Genomic DNA, 19,440 nt, shown 5'->3' with positions numbered 1-19,440 from the left:
TCCGCTCGCCCTACCGCCCACCCGCTCCGGCCTCCCCCTTGAGGCAATGTCTCTACACATCAGCTGATTTTACAGTAGATCTCGATGGCCGAAATCGTTTAACGTCTTTGATTATTTATTTTTGTTAGCTCGTTGCAAACTCTCGTTATCGGTGAGGCCCAGATCGTTAATGCTCCACCGTTGGACGGAGATTATTTGGCCTGGTCTTGCACGCTAGCCAGACGTCTTGGAACAGGTGGGAGTACCCACACTTTACCCGACCATGCGTAACCTGCCGATCGCCTGACAGTGATGAACCAATTTAAATCGTTGGGTGGACAGAGGTGGCGGTGCGGGGGTTTGAAAAAATTTGGCTCGCTGTTACATCTGTCGCACCAGGAGATGGAATCTGCATTGCAAGTCTAGTGTGCGAACCATTGCACTGCTGTGGCAGCATGCTTATTGCAGGAACTTAGTTTTCAAATGTGTTGTTGTGCGTGTGTTTTATGTGCATTCTATATTATGGGAATGAAGCGAGTGTTTTGATATTTAACGCAGGTTATATTGGTTCGGATGAAGCAGTGGTACAATCATTGGTGGACTGCGCTATTGACCCGGCGACCTGGGTTTGATTCCTGACCTTGACTAACATTAGTGGCAAGTGATATCTGAACCAGTCCTGGGCCCTCTTCTCGAACCCATGTGGACCAGCACAGTGAAGTATGGTCAGAGAGCTCCCATGAACAACAAAGCATTGGGAGGCATTCTTTCATCAGTGGATTGACAGGGGGCATTAAATTATTACACTTATTATATATGAATGGAAGTTTGCATATTCTGCAGAATATATTTTAAAAATTCAGTTTTTTTCATTAAAAAATGTCAGTGAAATATGTTGTTTCATCAGCATCATTTATTGATGAAAGAACCACCTGTAGAAGCCCACTAACATGATTTTCACGGCAATTACTGCCTCTAATATATCCCACGAACAAAGAGTCCTTGAATGAGACAATTTCCGCACTTTAAACCACGGTGCTCCTTTTACAAAACACGATTAGTAATTTTTTTTATTGAAAATCGCATAAAGCAGCTGGTGTCTTAAGGGAGAGTCACGCTTGTGAACAGTACAGTGCCTGTTGTTGTTGTTGTCGTTGCTGTGGCCTGCCCGGGGAGCGACGTGTGCGCTTATCACAGCGCCATCTGTGCCGCGCCGTTTGCTGGGAGCTGATGACGGTGGTTTTTGCAAGCCGTGGACCTTTGATGGGAATCTTGTCTCTTATTGCAACAGTGGCACGTGGTGTGTTTATTTATTTATTTATGAGAGCTGATCTTCGTAGCACACAAAACTATGGAAGTTACACACATACCTTATTTATTCTTTTCGATTTAAAGCTTTCGTGACTGCAAGGATTCATCTTCTTGGTTCTTTCGGTAAAGTCACGTAGAATGAGAATAAAACAATAAAACAAAATAAGACAATAAAATTCTCACAACGTTTCGACCACAACACAAGAAGGCTACTTGTGTTGTGGCCGAAACGTCGTGAGATTTTTATTGTCTTATTTTGTTTTATTGTTTTATTCTCATTCTACTTGTGTTGTGGCCGAAACGTCGTGAGAAATTTATTGTCTTTATTTTGTTTTATTGTTTTATTCTCATTCTACATGACTTTACCGAAAGAATCAAGAAGACTAATTTATACTCTTTGGTTCTTTTGGTAAAGTCACGTAGGTATAAAATAAAATAAATTAAATCACGACGTTTCAGCAATTGTTTTTTGCTGTGGTTGTCCCACCTGATGACGGGTGCTTGTGTTACGCCCGAAACGTCGTGATTTAATTTATTTAATTTTCTACCTACGTGGCTTTACCGTAAGAACCAAAGAGTATGGATCCCTGCAGTCACGACAACTTCAAATCTAGATTGATACCTAATTTATGTTTTTTAACAGTGGGCAGTTATCAGCATGCCAAGACCCGTAAAGGTGCAGCCCTGCAATTTGACTTGCTCACACCACTGCCAGCTAAAAGGAGCCCGAGAGAGTGAGCCCCTCTCTGGAGTATTTTGGCCTACTCTTCCACACTGGCCAGCCATCTCAGAAGAGGCGGGAGCACTCTACCGTCACACGACCCTCCAATCGACTGGCTGTCGTGTGCTCACTTATGCTGCTGGATGGACAGAGGCGGCGTGATTTAAACAGGTCGCCTATTGCTTTAACTGCCAATCCGGGAGTTCAAACGGGTGACCTCTGGATTGCGAGTGCAATTCGCTGACCAATTACACCATGGCAGCGTGCCCTTACCGAAACGGACCGTGCTTGAATTGTCTTTGTACGGCGCGATTTTGCCACGTGTTTTTATGATGCGGTGGGTGCGATCTGTCTGGAGCGCCGGCTGTGCGTCGTAGAATTTTACCGAGCGTCGGTGCCATTGGGCTACAGTGCGGTGGCGCAAGGTGATTTTTTTGCTCGGGCTTTTGGTGGTTTATTATCACGGGCGGCTGGGCCCTTTGTAATACCCGCTTGTGTTTGGGGGCGCCGTGCGCCCTGCCGTGTCATGTGCTTGGCCGCATCATTCCCAGATGTCGCCTCTCATTAACCAAGCGACGGACACTCTGCTGGAAAATCTGGAGGCTCACGCACGGTTGGGCAAGGCCTTCGATGTCTGGAGGTTAGCATCCATTCAGTGAATGATGCATTAAGCGGCTGATTGATGGGTGGGGCGATCATTAATGGATTGCGTTCACAAATACCTTATTCTTTTTACCAGTACTGTCAGCATATATACGCAAATGGCCTGCATACTGCAATGTGTATTTGTGAGTGAGCGTGTGCGCATGTGTAATTTTCCAAAATTGCAAATGAATGAGTAATCGTTGAAATTTAATATCCCCCTAGATTGCATTTTTTTTCAAGTAATTGGTTTGTTTTATTCTTTGCATTATTAAACCTTCCACATTTACATTTTAAATGGCAGCCAGATTTCTACGTTTATCTGTTACCATGGTGTGTGCATAAGTAACACGTGATTAATTTAACAAGCACCGCTTAATGGTGTGTTCAATTTACCTGCGCAAACATCATTTGCGAGCAAGTGATTTTGCGAGTCGGCGAGGTTGCTTCGGACATAATGAGTCCGATCTAAATCCATTGCGCCTTTGTGACGCCAAAAATCTGGTGCGTGGCACGTTCTAAATTGAACGCGGGGAGAAGAAAAAAAATCTGCTTACGCGCAACGGAGCGGCGACTGTTATTCAGCGAGTTGTAAGCAGACACGGGAGGAAATTAAATCTCCAACGCTGCTGGGTGCTGCGAGGTCAAATGCCCTCTCCCTGGAGCCCTGGCCTCGCCGATTCGGGACCACGTCGCCATTCCCTCGATACCCCCCGCCGCCGCCACCTTACAAGGGACTTCCTGGCCACTCGCTGAAGCCCAAACCCTATGCCCGTGTGTTTTTCCTCTTTTGAACCGAAGGTCTCTGTCGAAAGAGAGACATTTGGTCTCGGTGGGTTCTCGCCACACCGTGACTTGGATTTTATTTCATTGGATTGAATTTCCCACCACTTTGTGTGGTGAAGGAAGACAAGTTGATGAAATATTTGAGAAGTTTTTTTTGGGGAGGGAGGGGAGGGTTGGGTTGGGGGGAGCTTACTCGTGTGTGATTTTTTAATCCATTGTTATTGACCAGAGATGTGTTTGCTAAATTTGTTTTGTTGTACTATGCGCATAAATGAATCCCACATTTTTCTGATTAAGCTATGTCAGGTACAAATTCTTTCTTATAGAAGAGGCCTTAAATAAATGAGTGATCTTGGAAACTTTGAAACTAGGATTAGAGATTGAGCTAGGGCACAAGCACAGCAGTTTGCAGGTTCCACGAATACAAGTTTTGACACGTAAATAACCTTGGCAAAAAGTACGCAGAAATGTATCGGACGTAATTAAATCTCGGCCAGTCGTGTGTCCGGTTGCTGCCCGAGATAATTTCTCAACAGTGGAATAGGTTTCATGAACGTGGATGACCTCTCCTCCTGAGTGCCGTGGTTTTGTTCTTCACACATGGCCACAACTAGAGGGACACAGTGCGTTGGAGAGGTAATGGGACAGCGGCAACACCGGTAAGCGACATGGAGTGCGTGCGTGTGTGTTTGTATGCGCGCGTGTGTGTTTGTATGCGCGCGTGCATGTGCGTGCGCGTGTGCCTGGGACGTGCCGCTGCCCCCCCCATCCCATCTCACAGGTGCTTCGGCTGCTACAGCATGGACGTAATCGCAAGCGTAGCGTTCGGCATGCAGGTGGACTCGCAGAGGAACCCCGATGACCCGTTCGTGCGCCATGCCCACCTCTTCTTCAACTTCACCTTCTTCCGCTTCACCATGTTCCTCGTCCGTGCGTCGTGGTGATCCGAGCACTGCGGCCGTTGTGGTCCGAGCGCGTTGATTTATTTTGTAAACGCCTTCCAACTAAGGTCGAAAGCATTAATGTGGAAGCTCTGCCTATCTGTCTGTGGCGGGTGGTTACCTTAGCGCTGGTAAAGGTTATCCGATATGAATACAAATTTAGCAAGGGACTCAGCCTTTTGAAAACTGGCCAAATTGATCAAAGGGTCATTGCCAGTAATCTCACGGTAAAAACCAAAGTGTTAAATCTGTAAGCCTTTTCGGCCAAGGCGATGACGCCCTCGAATTCCCATGACATCATTGCAGGGGGTTTCCTGCCTTTGGGAGGCAGGATGTGAGGATGGCCACCACATGTAAATGGGCCCAAGTAATTCACAATAAAAATATTTGCTATAAAACAAATCGTTGATCTATTGATCGAGTTGATGTATCGTCCCAGCTATAAACCTAATGGCTTCTTTAATCACACTTTTGGTCGGGACATTGTGACCCGTGCCGTGGACATTCCCTGCTCCATGGTGGCCGTGGCAGTGGCCGCGGACGGTCGGTAACGAGTGCGGCGAGCGCGCGTCGCTGCTTGTGTTTGCCTTCTCTCGAGCTCTCATGCACGCGAACGCCATTCACCCACGCTCCCTGTTTCTTTGTCTTTGCGCGCGTGTGCGCGCGTGCATTGCGTTTCTGCACGTGCATACAGTCGCCTTCCCGTCGGTGATGATTCCACTGATGCACCTGGTGCCCAACGAACGTCAAAATCGGCTCAACCGATTCTTCAAGCGCATCATCCAAGACATCATCAAAATGCGACAGACGCAGCCCCCGGAGCAGGTGATGATGCGGGGCTCCCTGGGTTGGCGTGGGGGGAGGAGTGTGTGGGGTGGGGGGGTTTGGTGTGAGCAGTGGGTCGGGTGTGTTGGTGATTGGTAGCTGTGGGGGTGGGAATGGGTAAGTGGCGGGCTGGTGAGAAATGGCAGTTTGGGGGTGGCAGGGCTGGTGTCTGTTTTAGTCGTTAGAGCAAAAGAGATCAACAGACTTGCATTTTTGGGATTACTTCCTTTTTTTGTGTCCTTTTCTCTTCTGAGTTCGCCTTGAGAGTGGGGTACAGTGCAGGCGACAATTTCAAATACAACTTCTTCAGTTGAGCCGGGTTGGTACTCGGTTTGAGAGAATGCCTCTGGGATTACCAAGTCGATCAGGATTGGCTGCAAAGTGGCTGTGGGATGGAAGTACAACAATTGATTCCTGAATCTGTCTGTGTGGAGCTTTGAGTGTTATCCTCTCGAATGTGTGGGTTTTCTTCCGGTACTTCCTGACAAACAGAGCCAAATACCCGTTAATGGCATTGGCCAAACATCCAAATTACAGGACCATCCCAATTACATGAAAAAATATATAATCTTCAGTCTCTGTGGGACTTTCCTGGTTAAACATAAGCCCACAGGAGTCTCATGGGGAAAGTGCTGTTAGCTAGCACCTATTGAAGCTCAAAAAGCAGACAGAGTAGTGTGGCCAGTCATACACCTGCCAATTCCCAATCGTTTTACGAATTTTAATTCTCAGTTGATCTGGGGTAAACTAAACGTGAGATATCATTGGCTTCTGTTGCTCACGGTCAGGAATTGAACACAGGTCGCCTGGGTGGAAGGCAGTTTGTGGTGCGCACACTGACGTGCACGCACAACGAGTGCAGGCTCTCGCTCGCAAACGCGAGAGAGGGGCGTGCGTACAGGTGGGTCATTCACCTTTTCCCTCTGGGGGGTTTGGGGAGAGAGTTGAAAGGTGGCTGCGCATGCGCGGAACCCCGCTGGCCTCCCGTCTGCCGCTGAAGGGTGCTCCTAGGGAATGCACTTCAAAGGGCAGCGATTCCCACCGACGCACCCCGCTGCCATTTATAACCGGTGGTAGAAAACGCGCTGCGAGTTCGTCATTGCTCCGGCTTATGGCCTGACGTGTTTTTCAAGCTCGTGCGAATAAGTAATTGCGATACGTAAAACGCACCGCAGAGCAGTCAACACCATGTGCCACGCTGCCTAATTTAACGTGCGGCGCCGGCTGTGCCCGCTCGCACACGTGCACACGTTGGGAGTTACCCTCTACAGTTTTCCGAAGCCAAAAATCTGATGCAGGTGTCACTTTTGGAGAAGTTACTAGCGCAATTATTGATGGCTGCCCGTCAGCAGGGGTGGGTTTCTTCACGAGGTTTTTGTTGTGAACTGGGGTCTTGCTGTACTCTGTCGCCACATGCTTATCCACGCAGAACGAAAACCGCACGGATTTTTTTTCGCGAGACGACCAGAATTTAACGAGTTATTTATATATATAAAAATTTCATATTTCAAATGCGTCAGAAATATAAATCAACCACAATGGCACAGCCCCAACGCTCCAAGGAAACACGGCGTCCTCATGGGTTTATTATGTTTTTATTATTTATTTTTGATTTGTAATTCCCACGAACGAAAGAGAGAGCGTTTATTTTGTTCTTCGCTAGAAGTGAAACTTACGCAACCCCACATTAACTTTTGCAACGGCACACGACCTGTTTTCTGCATCACTCGCTGTGTCTGCAGCTCAGCTGTGCCAGATTTTGCAAGGTCGTATTTTTATTGTGTGGTGCACACACATATGTGTTTCATTGTTGATATGATGTGTTTAGTTTTTCTTCAAATTTTAACATAATGGTAACGTTGATTGGCAGCATGGCAACATCATTGGCAAGTGATATACGAATCGGTCCTGAGCTACCACTTTACAACCTCCACTTACCAGCGTGGTGAAGTATGGTCAAACAGCCGCCATGATTGACACGGTATGGGCAGGCTATCGTCGAGCAGTGGATTCACAAGGTGCTGCGAGTTAGTTATATCATTGTTGTGATATCAGCTCCGAGGCACACAGTGTTACTTTTTCCTTTCTCATAACTAAGTATGAAAGCAGAGATTAGTTGTCAGTTGGTGAATGACTCACAAGTGACAGCAGAGGGCTTTAGTTGTCCTTTAAGGAACTTTCCTACAACAAACACAAGGGCTTGCCCTTTGTTGTGCAGGTGATTGAGTGCCCAATCTTTGTCCTCAGTGCCGGAAAAGGCCAAATTAAGTACAAAGCCACTTTTTATCAGATGAAAAAACTATAGCCGGGCATGGTAGCGCACACCTGTAATTTACTTATATTTCGAGGCAATGATTGGTGGCTCGCACAGGTTTGCGAGAATCCAAAACTCACTGGGCAAGGAGATGGGAGTACAGCAAATGGATCTGTACAGGCATTTATTACCATGTACATGCGGGTTCTCTCTTAAAATAAGGAATTGGTTACACATCCCAATGCAGTATCCTCGTGAAAACAGTTTGTGAGGCTCAGTGAGGCTTTTCTGGAAGAGTAAATCACAATTATCACTGTCGTCATCGTCGGCCATATTCAGTCTATTGCCAGACGAAGGGCTGCCCAAGCGAACGTCATCTCTCATGGTTCTGCGATGGAGCAAATTTCGAATAAATATGCAACATTGCATTGCAAATTTTTCTTTTTGCAGTGTTATACCTGCAAGTTTCTGTCGTGTCCATCGATATACTGGCGATGTGGCTCAGCGGTTAAAATCCTGGTTGGGGGTTAACTCAGCCCATCATATCTCTGGGTTCGACATAATGAGTACAACTTTATGGGGAATTCAACCGTGTGTTTTATTAATAGATTCACCCCAGCGTAGGGGGATGTGGAATTTCCACGATTGGCTCAGGGCTTTAAATGGGAGATGAGAACCCTTCTCAGTACTCAACTGAGCAGGAAATTACTTTTGGCTTTTCTCTGTTGATCAGAGAGCCTCTTCTTGTTGTGTTCATCAGTGCCTTGAAGCCACCTGTCGCCTTTTTTCAGCAGACTTCAGTGAGTAACGGCACTGGGAAGGACAGAGCGTTATCTCATGAGGACCCCAGCCTAGGGGTCGAGATCTTTGAGGGTCCCTTCAGGGGGCCCACAACTCAGACTCAGAGCCACCCAGCGCTGAGGGGGTTGTTCACCTTTAATCTGCTTGACCATGGGTCGGTCAGTGGCTCTCGGTTACATTTTTCAGCACATTAGTTACTTATCAATTACAGAAACCTTTGTGTTGGTTACACACATTGGGGTGGCATGGCTTGGGAGCATGCACATGTTTCCGCACGCGTCCGTGTGCATTTGTGGTTGTATGGATTTAGGTGTTTGGATGTGGTGTGCGTGTCTGCGTGGTTTTGTGGGAGTGTGCGTGTGTTTAGTGTTGAGACATGGTCTGCATGTGTCCGTCTGTGTGGTGTTGTGTGATTGCATGCGTGTGTGTGCAGTGTGGACGTGGTGAGTTTGAATGTCTGAGTGGTGTGTGGAGTGTGGACGTGGTGAGTGTGTGTGTCTGTGTGGTATGTGGAGTGTGGACGTGGTGAGTGTGTGGTGTGTGTGTGTCTGTGTGGTGTGGACGTGGCGAGTGTGTGGAATGTGGACATGGTGAGTGTGTGTATGTCTGTGTGGAGTGTGGACGTGGTGAGTGTGTGTGTCTGTGTGCTTTGTGGAGTGTGTGGGGAGCGGTAGTGTAGCGGTTAACACGCTGCGCTATGAACCTGGTGACCCGGGTTCGATTCCCGCTCACGGCCAACACCAGAGACGATTATCTGAACCGGTCCCGGGCCTCCCCTAGGTCGACTCAGCCTGAAATGAGTACCTGGTGCAGTGTGTAAACATTGCCACTAGGGAGACAAAGGCGGTCGGGCGTGGTGCTGGCCACCCACCCCCTCGTGTACCGTTCCGGTCTTCATAGGTGCTCGCTAGAAGCACTTGCCCCTACAGTCTGTTAAGGCTATATGGGGGATCTTTGTTTTGTGTGGAGTGTGGACGTGGTGAGTGTGTGGTGTGTCTGTGTGTAGTGTGGACGTGGTGAGTGTGTGTGTGTGTGTCTGTGTGGTGTGTGCAGTGTGGACGGGGTGAGTGTGTGTTTGTGTGTAGTGTGGACGTGGTGAGTGTGTGTGTCTGTGTGGAGTGTGGACGTTGTAAATGTGTGTCTGTGTGCTGTGTGGAGTGTGGACGTGGTGAGTGTGTCTGTGTGTAGTGTGGACGTGGTGAGTGTGTGTGTCTGTGTGGTGTGTGGACGTGGTGTGTGTGTGTCTGTGTGGTGTGTGCAGTGTGGGCGGGGTGAGTGTGTGTGTGTGTCTGTGTGTAGTGTGGACGTGGTGAGTGTGTGTGTGTGTGTCTGTGTGGTGTGTGGAATGGTTAGTCTGTGTGTGTCTGTGTGGTGTGTGCAGTGTGGACGTGATGAGTGTGTGTCTGTGTGGTGTGTGTAGTGTGGATGGGGTGAGTGTGTGTGTGTCTGTGTGTAGTGTGGACGTGGTGAGTGTGTGTCTGTGTGGTGTGTGTAGTGTGGACGTGGTGAGTGTGTGTGTGTCTGTGTGTAGTGTGGACGTGGTGAGTGTGTGTGTCTGCGTGGAGTGTGGACGTGGTGAGTGTGTGTGTGTCTGTGTGGTGTGTGGACGTGGTGAGTGTGTGTGTGTCTGTGTGGAGTGTGGACTTGATGAGTGTGTGTGTGTCTGTGTGGTGTGTGGACGTGGTGAGTGTGTGTGTGTCTGTGTGTAGTGTGGACGCGGTGAGTGTGTGTGTGTGTGTAGTGTGGACGTGGTGAGTGTGTGTGTGTGTCTGTGTGGTGTGTGGAATGGTGAGTCTGTGTGTGTCTGTGTGGTGTGTGCAGTGTGGACGTGATGAGTGTGTGTCTGTGTGGTGTGTGTAGTGTGGATGGGGTGAGTGTGTGTGTGTCTGTGTGTAGTGTGGACGTGGTGAGTGTGTGTCTGTGTGGTGTGTGTAGTGTGGACGTGGTGAGTGTGTGTGTGTCTGTGTGTAGTGTGGACGTGGTGAGTGTGTGTGTCTGCGTGGAGTGTGGACGTGGTGAGTGTGTGTGTGTCTGTGTGGTGTGTGGACGTGGTGAGTGTGTGTGTGTGTCTGTGTGGAGTGTGGACTTGATGAGTGTGTGTGTGTGTGTGTCTGTGTGGTGTGTGGACGTGGTGAGTGTGTGTGTGTCTGTGTGTAGTGTGGACGTGGTGAGTGTGTGTGTGTCTGTGTGTAGTGTGGACGTGGTGAGTGTGTGTGTGTGTCTGTGTGGTGTGTGGACGTGGTGTGTGTGTGTCTGTGTGGTGTGTGCAGTGTGGACGGGGTGAGTGTGTGTGTGTCTGTGTGGAGTGTGGAATGGTGAGTGTGTGTGTGTAGTGTGGACGCGGTGAGTGTGTGTGTGTGTAGTGTGGACGTGGTGAGTGTGTGTGTCTGTGTGTAGTGTGGACGTGATGAGTGTGTGTGTCTGTGTGGAGTGTGGACGTGGTGAGTGTGTGTGTCTGTGTGGTGTGTGGAATGGTGAGTCTGTGTGTGTCTGTGTGGTGTGTGCAGTGTGGACGTGATGAGTGTGTGTGTGTCTGTGTGGTGTGTGTAGTGTGGATGGGGTGAGTGTGTGTGTGTCTGTGTGTAGTGTGGACGTGGTGAGTGTGTGTCTGTGTGGTGTGTGTAGTATGGACGTGATGAGTGTGTGTGTCTGTGTGGAGTGTGGACGTGGTGAGTCTGTGTGTCTGTGTGGAGTGTGGACTTGATGAGTTTGTGTGTGTGTCTGTGTGGTGTGTGGACGTGGTGAGTGAGTGTGTGTCTGTGTGGAGTGTGGACGTGGTGAGTGTGTGTGGTGTGTGGACGTGGTGAGTGTGTGTGTGTCTGTGTGGAGTGTGGACTTTATGAGTGTGTGTGTCTGTGTGGAGAGTGGACGTGGTGAGTGTGTGTGTGTCTGTGTGGAGTGTGGACTTGATGAGTGTGTGTCTGTGTGGAGTGTGGACGTGGTGAGTGTGTGTCTGTGTGGTGTGTGGACGTGGTGAGTGTGTGTGTGTCTGTGTGGAGTGTGGACGTGAGTGTGTGTGGTGTGTGGACGTGGTGAGTGTGTGTCTGTGTGTAGTGTGGACGTGGTGAGTGTGTGTGTCTCTGTGTGTAGTGTGGACGTGATGAGTGTGTGTGTGTCTGTGTGGTGTGTGGACGTGGTGAGTGTCATGATGTGACCTTGGCGGGTTCGTTGTGGAGCCTGTCTGCCCGCCTGTCTGTCTCGCAGAGTCTCTGATTTCAGATAAGCAGCAGGAGGGATGATCTGGGCGCACATTGACCTTCTCGCATCCGCCTGCCACGATCCATACAAATGTTTTAAATATCAATGTTTTCTTATCACAAATTGCAGGAGAGTATACTTCCACAACGGTAATTTGTTTCAACAGAATCTAGATATCAATTTAGATGCTTTCAAATAATACAAGGAAAGCCTCACTAAGTACACCTCCAATTAACACAGTTTGCTATGTACGGTACGAAAGAAGTTCAACATACATCCATATCTAGCAGTGTCCAGCTGTTTTCACGCATCAATTACGGATTATAAATATATACACAACAAAGTAAGCCAGGTATGTTTTAACAGACTGTATAAAATCTTAGATTTATTGTAAAATGTGATGTTGGCTTGAGTCTTGACATTGCAGGATTATGAGAGATGGCGACGGATTGGGGAGGCCTTCATCCACCAGTGGATTGACAGTTGCTGATGATGATGATGGTCGTATTAAATGGCTGAAGCATATTTAGGAAGAGGCTCGCCGATCACGCTCGTACGACTGACGGATCCCAAGAATCGTAGCAACATGCTACGGGACCATCGATGAAACGAGGAATGTTTCGTGACCGATGGCCGGACGTCCCACAAGCCGGCGTTGTTTTGACGACACGTGGGTGGTCGGCGTAGCCACGTGCTTGCTTGCTTGCTTGCGTCTGCGCAGGCGCTCGCTCACGGCACTTTCCCCGCCAGCGTGTGTAGGCTACACGGGGGATCTTTATCTTTGTGTCCGTGCGTCGGAGCCTGACCCGAACTGTCTCACGCCGCTCACATTTACGCCACGGAGCTTTCATTCGCGGGGGCCTCGGCAGCTCTGAAAACAAACCGACGCTTTTGTGTGTGAAGTGGAGCGGTGGGGAGGTCGGAGTGTGTGGGGGTGGTTGGGGGGGGTGTGTGGGGACACGGAGAGGAGAGGGGCTCGCTTGTCCGCGCGTCCACACGTGCACACACGGACGGATGGACGCGCGCAAACACTCTGAGTGAGCGAGCGAGCGGCCCGCACACACGCTCGCTTGTGAGAGGCGCCCGGCCATATGTCAGTCCGCGTCGCCGTCTGGGGGTGGGGACGCGGCGGTCGGCATAGTGATGATAATGCCCCCTTTGTTTACCAAAAAAAGGCAACAATTTAATTTTCATTTGTATGGGATTTTGTAACGCTGGGCTGGCTGTCCGCTGCCTGGCCGGGGCTGGTGGGAGAGGCTGACCACGCGGGCGACCGCTGGCACAAACTCGCACATTCCTGAAGTAAAATAAATTACTCGCACGGGCTACGCATGTTTACACGGGTTCCAGCATTTGGGGAATGAATCAGTGCCGGGGTGAAAAAAACATAGCGCCCGAGCCTTCTAGGACTTTTGTGAAATAGGACTGGGCTATTTTGTGCCGGACTGCCTGGCTTTGTGTGGCTGCTGGTTTTGCGGCTTGTGGAGCCGCTCAAAAGAGGCCACGGCACCCACGCAGCCCCATGGAGAAGCCCGTCGCGTCTCATCGCGCCCATTTGGGGCGAGTTTGTACCCGCGCGATGTTGACGACCCGTGAAAACGGGACGGCAAACCCGCAGACTTCGTTGAGCTATCATTTGTGGTGACCAGGTCGTTTCTGAAAAAGAGCAATATAGCTCAGTGGGCCTTACCCGGTAAAATAAAATTAATTTAGTTTTAAACGCTGTTCGCGACAAGACCAACTGGCTCGTTTTTTTTTTCTTTCCCCCAGACGTTGTTTTGTTCCCGAGCCTTGCCATGAGATAGAGCTTTCGTTCGGAACTCTAATGCATCGGCCTGTACGGTTGAGGACCGCCCTGGTTATGATTATTTTGCATCTTACACCGCAGGGCATGCTTTCCCACCCTTCCTGCTCCAAGTAATGATTAATTGCATGGGAGTCAAACCCATATTTTGTCATGCTTACAGGCGGAATTGGACCAAGTTAAGTGAAATAAAGTGTGATTTATTTAGTTAATATGTGCGGTTATTGGCAACCAGGCCACGGCAATCAATTCCGCTGCTTTTGAGAACCCGGTTGACCAACGGGCGACTGGAGCTTTTCTTCAAACCTGTGACCTCAGCGTCGCCGGCTCAGCGCTCTGACCTCTGAGCCACCCTGCTCCCCCGTAAAAGAAAAAAAAGTTGATGTTTAACTTCGTTTCCATTGTTGTGCATACTACAGATTGCCTGATGTTTTTGTTTTCATTTTTATTACCGCTGAACCACCCGGCTGTGACTTGATTCCCGCTTCCTTGATTTCACCATCATCATCATCGTCGTCAGGCATTATTTATACTTCACCCTCGCGTGCGGCGGTGCGTGTGGAGGCGCCAAACCCAAGGGGTGCTCGAGATAACGACGAGAGGCTCTCCGCGTGGGCGCGCAGAGGCGGCGCGACTTCCTGCAGCTGATGCTCGATGCACGAGAGGTGGCGCCCGAGGGCCAGGGTGGCGGCGACGGAGGAGACGCGGAGGGCTCCAAGGAGAGCCAGGGAGACGTGGCCGATGGAGGAGCAGGAGCAGGGAGCGACTCCAGCGCTCGGGGTGCGTGAGACCGTCGGTGTGCAGTGAAAATGTCGGAGCAACGCGGAGGAGAGGGATATGGGCAAAGATGCTCCTCACCTAAAGTGTTTTTTTCCATTCTTTCGTATGGCTGATGGTGATGTAAAGCAGCGACTATAAATACGCTTTGAGGTGGTTGAGCGAAATAATTGCGTCAGGAATAGCGGAGTGGTGCATCGCTGCTGTGATGATGATGCCTCCTTCCTGTTTGTGAATCGGGCACTGAGTCGTTATATGTTCCATGATTCTGTTCTGGGTGACCACAGTCGTACACGTGGGAGAGTTTTTAATTTTCCACGTGCGCATCAAGTGTCCGTGTCTGAACTATGCTACAGCATGGGGCAGTGCAGCAAAATCCATTGTTGTACCGTGCCATGTTTCAACATCTGTCTGCCTCACCTTCACCAACCCGCACTGACCAGCGTGGTGAAGTATGGTCAAATATAACCCCAATGACCGCACGGTGTGGAGAAGCCCCACACACAGTAGTGGATTGACTAAAGTGCCGTACGTATACAGAACGTTACGATACAGCGATGTGACGTGGATTTACGTACTTTCTAAACACACCCACAAAGCAAGCTGCTGTGCAAGGACGGGGGACGTGATCATCGCAGGAGTGAGCAGGGACAGGGGAGGGAGAGTTTTTGTCTGTACAGGTCGACTTGTTTTTGGCAAAACAAGTCGAGGGAAACGCCTCGCTTATTAGTTGCTCAGCATAAACAACCCATTCCCTTGATGGCCCCTCACCCAGAATGCAGCTGAATCCATCCGACACCTGTACGTGCGCACCTCGGCTGCTGGGAAGCACGCAGGTGTGTGGCTTCACAAGAAGTCGTTTTTTCCTTTCCCGAGGATAAATTTAGAGAGCGGCCTACGAGCGAGCGGTAAACTGTGGCCCCCGAGGGATGAGAGGTGCGCGTGCGTGCGTGCACGTTTATCGGCAGCTCCCTACGGCTCTCCGACAGGTTTTCCGGGTCGTGCCGCATATTGTCCGGCGGCACGATGTCCGACGTTTTTCTGCTCAGGAATCCTTCAGTTCCTGAAGAAGCTCCCGGCGCGCGTGACGGCGAAACGTCGGACGTTTCGTGCCGCGTGTCAAACGTGGCACGATCCGGGAACGCTGCGGAGAGATCCACGCGGCAGCACACAACGGCGTGAACCTGCGTGTCGCCGCTGCTCTCTGTCTTCCCTCCTCGGCTGCAGCAGCAGAAGGAGGAGGCCCTAACAGGAGACGCATCCACAAGCACACCCTGACGGACGACCACATCCTGGGCCAGGCCTTCCTGTTCTTCGTGGCCGGTTACGAGACGACGTCCAACACGCTTGGCTTCGTCGCGTACCTGCTCGCCACGAACCCCGTCTGCCAGACGCGCCTGCGCGAGGAGATCATGGGCTTCTACAGGCAGCACGTACGCCGGCACGCTGGCACGCACACTGGCACGCGCGCACGCAGCGCGGTGCCCACTCGGGGTCGTGTGCCACAACACCCCCTGTGGCACAAACACCGCGGGGACGGAATCGTGGGGAGAAAACGGTGGAAGAGGCAGACAACTTCCGCATTCTCCGGATTGTAAGACGCTCTGTGTGCAGCGGTTAGCGTGCTGCGCTACGAACCCGGCAGACCCGAGTTCGATTCGCACTCACGGCCAACATCCGTGACGATTATCTGAACCGGCCCTGGGCCTCCCCTAAGGTCAACTCAGCCTCAATCGAAAACCTAGTGCGATATGTAAAAACATTGGCACGAGGAAGACAAAGGCGGCCGGGCGTGGTGCTGGCCACCCACCCCCTCGTGTGCCGTTCCGGCCTTCATAGGTGCTCGCTAACAGCACTTGCCCCTACAGTCTGTTGAGGCTACACGAGGGGTCTTTGTGTGTGACCAGATCTGTATGGAACTTTATTGACACACCGGGCACAGGTTTGGGGTGCGTTTTACTTCCCCGAGCGCCGCGTAACACGGAGGGTACGGGTACGCGTAAAAGCACCGTCTCAAGCGGTGCTTGATTACGACGCGACTGACAAAAACCAGGGCCTTTATTGTCCCGCGAAGACTTTAACAGATTTCCCAGCACAGCAGCCGCTGCCCCGATAAGGGGACGGTGATGGGAAAAAACCGGGACACGTGGCAAACCCCAGCCGCCGCGCCACCCGCAGTCCACGCACGTACGCACATCTGCATCGCCGTGCCGCTGGACACTCCGTGGTTGCTCCTCCGTGGTTGCTCCTCCCTAATCGTACCCAACCCGCCCCGCGTTATCTCCCGCAAAGCCCGTGAGAGCCACCTGCTCAATGGCTGCCTTTGGAACCTAATCGCCCGCCCCGCTTCATTCTTTTGTGACTTTTTGTTTTTCCTCCTGCGACTCCCAAACGGCGTTTTCTCATCGCTCTTGGGCACAACAGCCGATGACACCGGGGATTTGGGTAACGCGAGCCGGCGCGAGAGACAAAGCCGCGGGGGCGACGCCCGCCCTGGCGAGTGACGGCAGCGGTCGGGAGGACGGCGCGAGGGCCGAGGGGGGGGGGGGGGTAGAGGGGGTGGGGGGGAAAAGTGGACTCCTCCGTTGCTCACTCCTCCTCGCTCTCGAGTTACGCCGGGACGATGACGGCTCCCATTGTTGTCCGGCGCAGGTGCGGTCCCTCGAGTGGCGGACGCGGTGCCGTGCCCTGCGCCGGCGTCTCGGCCTCCCCCGCCCCCCCGACGCTGTCCCCCTTCATCGCTTTGCGCGTCCGCATTATGTGTGCCGGGGAGGGGGGCAAGTGCGCCATCGCGCAGACACACGGGTAACCGGACACCGCGTGGCCCGGCTGAGGCCGCCGTTGGAGAGCGACGTGGAGTCGTGGTGCCCTCGTGGCACTGGCACCGTAGCCGACATCGCCGGCGCGGCTCGCGAGCCGCAGCGAATGCCTCGCAACGTGGGGTGAGGTTTTATTGTGGCACTGGTGACACCCCCCCCACCCCGATTGGGCAATACCCGCTTGTTTCCGATGGGGACCTGGTTACTACGCTAGGTTACTACAGCAACAGAAATGTACAAAACAAAATTACTAAAAACTTGAATTGGGGAAGTGGAGGCTTGAGGCAGTGGGGGGAGAGAGCCTCAAATGAGTACCCGGTGTGGTGTGTGGTGAACATCCCAACTGGGGAGACAAAGGCGGCCGGGCGGGTTGCTGGCCCCAACCCCCTCAGAGGTGCTCATTTATGGCACTTGCTCCGACAGTCTGTTGAGGCTGTACGGGGGATCTTTGTATTTGGTGTGGATATTGAGGCAGGCTCTTTGACCGGGTCTGGTGCTCAGCGGTAGAGTGAGCGGCTACCTATCCGAAGGTTGCCCATCATCCCTGGGGGTTGACTCTAGATAGACTTGCCCCTACCAGAGGAATGTGGATTTTCCAGCACAGGCTCAGGGTTGTATACAGGAGATGAGTGCTGCCTCATTGCTCAGCCAGCAGGTGAATCAATTTGACTTTTGTTTTTTGTAGGCAATATCAAGAGTGGCCTTACCGGTTAATAAACCAAGGTGATTGGCAGATTAATAACACAGGTGTCCTCTCAAGTGATCTTCTCATGCCACGCCGATCCAACAATAACACAGCTTACCCTCGATCCTCGAACTAACAGTCGCCAGTGCCGTCGCCAAAATTGTCATCGCCGCTCATCTCGCAAACCGCAGGGAATCGCCTTCATCCGAGCACCCGAGCGGAGGCAGACGGGGCCGTAAGCCCTGCCCGTGGCCCTGAAGCCGTGCTGCCACGGCACCGCGGGTCCACGGCGATGCCGAGATCGACGTCCTCGGATGATGACGGCCAAAAATCCCCTGCCGCCGGCGACCATCACACGCGGGCGCTCGCCTGTCGCGGACAACGAAAAAAGCACCGCTTAAAATTAGCCCCGGCATTTTATTTCGGTGCCATGGTGTTGAGAAGGGGCAACCGGCTGCTCGTGCGTGCGTGCGTGAGCGGCCCGGCGCAAGAGATCGGCGGCCGTGGCGGCGGTTGCGGTGTCGGCGACTGCTTGGGCGGCTGCGTTGGGCCGCGACGCCTCCTGCCGAGGAGCAGCTGCCCCCGCGTCTCCCCCCCCTGTCCACAGCTGCTCATTAGCATTTTAATGCCTCCGTCTGACGGCGGCTGCACTCCGCGCCTCCTGTCCTAATTAAAATCTCCCGGTCATTGTGTCCTCGGGGCTCAGACGAAAATTAACGTGGATTTAGATGTGTGTGTGATGTGTGTGTATATGTTTTGAGTCGGGGGGGGGGGGGGATGCGTTGCGTATTACGACAACAAAAAGACAAAACGAGCGAATGAATTAGTAAACGGCGTCGCCTCGTCCGGCCGCGCCGTTGGAGCGGAGCTGCCGTGGCTCGCGGAGCTCTTCCACGGTGAAGACGAAGGCGCCGCTCGCCGCCCTGCCCGGCGTTGGCAGCGAGCTGGCGCCCGCCACGTCGCCCCTCCGCCGCATCGGCTTATCGCTATTAACGCGCCGCCAATTTGTACCCCTTTTGTTTGCCGACAAAAAAAAACAACGCCGGCTGTATTTTACCCGCTGCTTTGTGGGGGCGTTTGCGGGTGCACGGCGACGCGCCAGATGGGAGGCTGTCACTTCGCTCGCGCAAAAAAAAAACGAAGTAGCCGCTCTCCGATGCTTTAGCCGCGGCGAGACTTGGTCTGCCGCGACCGCGGCGCTTAGCGGCAACTCGGATGAAACGGCGTCTCGGTGGCTGCTGCGGGGCGATCGTCGCGCGCAGGCGTGCGCGCGTTTGGTCATCCTCGTGCGAGGGCCGGCGAGACAGATGGCAGGGTGCAGTGAAGGCACGCGGGGGAACAAAGAGAGAGGGCAAGGGCGGGGGGCGTGCTCGGGTGGGGGGTGTCAGACTCCCTCAAGGGACACCGCCACCAGACCCCGGGCGCACCCTCGCATTGTCGTGCCCTCGCATCCAAACCCCGTGAGAAATCGGGGTCGGCGTCTCGCTTTGCCCGCGATGGAATCTCTGCAACAGGCTAACAGTGGAGGCGACCGTACACGGCGCAGCCGGCTGTGTCGGGGGCCTGAGAACTGGGCCAGAGCGCTGAACCGGTCGCACCAAAGTTGTAAAAAATGATCCAGGCAACCCCCCCCCCCCACCACTGTTTTGAAGAAGAAGAAGAGGTGCTCGATTGTAGCGAGTTGATAGTCTCAGCCCGGTCACCAATGGCTACGTAAAAAAACAATGATGCCATATTTCGTTTTCACATAATTCCACATATTTGCAGCTTTGAGGATGACGCAATGCCCCGTTTGTCACGCGTAGCAGGGAGTGCGAGGATTGCAGTATCCCACGGTGTGGAGAGACAAGAACTCGGAAGTGGTTCTCTGAAGTCCTCTTACTTCGCCACGCGGTGA

General features: G+C 52.1%; 1 protein-coding gene across 4 annotated transcripts in view; it reads left to right on the top strand.

Moving 5' to 3' along the window:
- Nucleotides 1-19,440, top strand: part of LOC116940083 (thromboxane-A synthase-like) — a 35,605-nt gene that overhangs the window by 8,350 nt on the left and 7,815 nt on the right. For 3 of the 4 annotated variants that reach the window (XM_032949402.2, XM_032949401.2, XM_032949399.2), the window contains exons 6-10: nt 2,563-2,651; nt 4,221-4,369; nt 5,075-5,205; nt 13,886-14,042; nt 15,267-15,472. In XM_032949402.2, the coding sequence (XP_032805293.1) occupies nt 2,563-2,651; nt 4,221-4,369; nt 5,075-5,205; nt 13,886-14,042; nt 15,267-15,472 (732 nt within the window). The remainder of the gene's footprint in view (nt 1-2,562; nt 2,652-4,220; nt 4,370-5,074; nt 5,206-13,885; nt 14,043-15,266; nt 15,473-19,440) is intronic. The other variant, XM_032949400.2, reaches the window with a different exon arrangement.

Source organism: Petromyzon marinus, chromosome 7 (genome assembly GCF_048934315.1).
Source record: "Petromyzon marinus isolate PM22_M1 ecotype Great Lakes invasive population chromosome 7, UKy_Petmar_22M1.pri1.0, whole genome shotgun sequence".
Lineage (NCBI taxonomy): Eukaryota > Metazoa > Chordata > Hyperoartia > Petromyzontiformes > Petromyzontidae > Petromyzon > Petromyzon marinus.
This window is presented reverse-complemented; position numbering and strand designations above follow the sequence as displayed.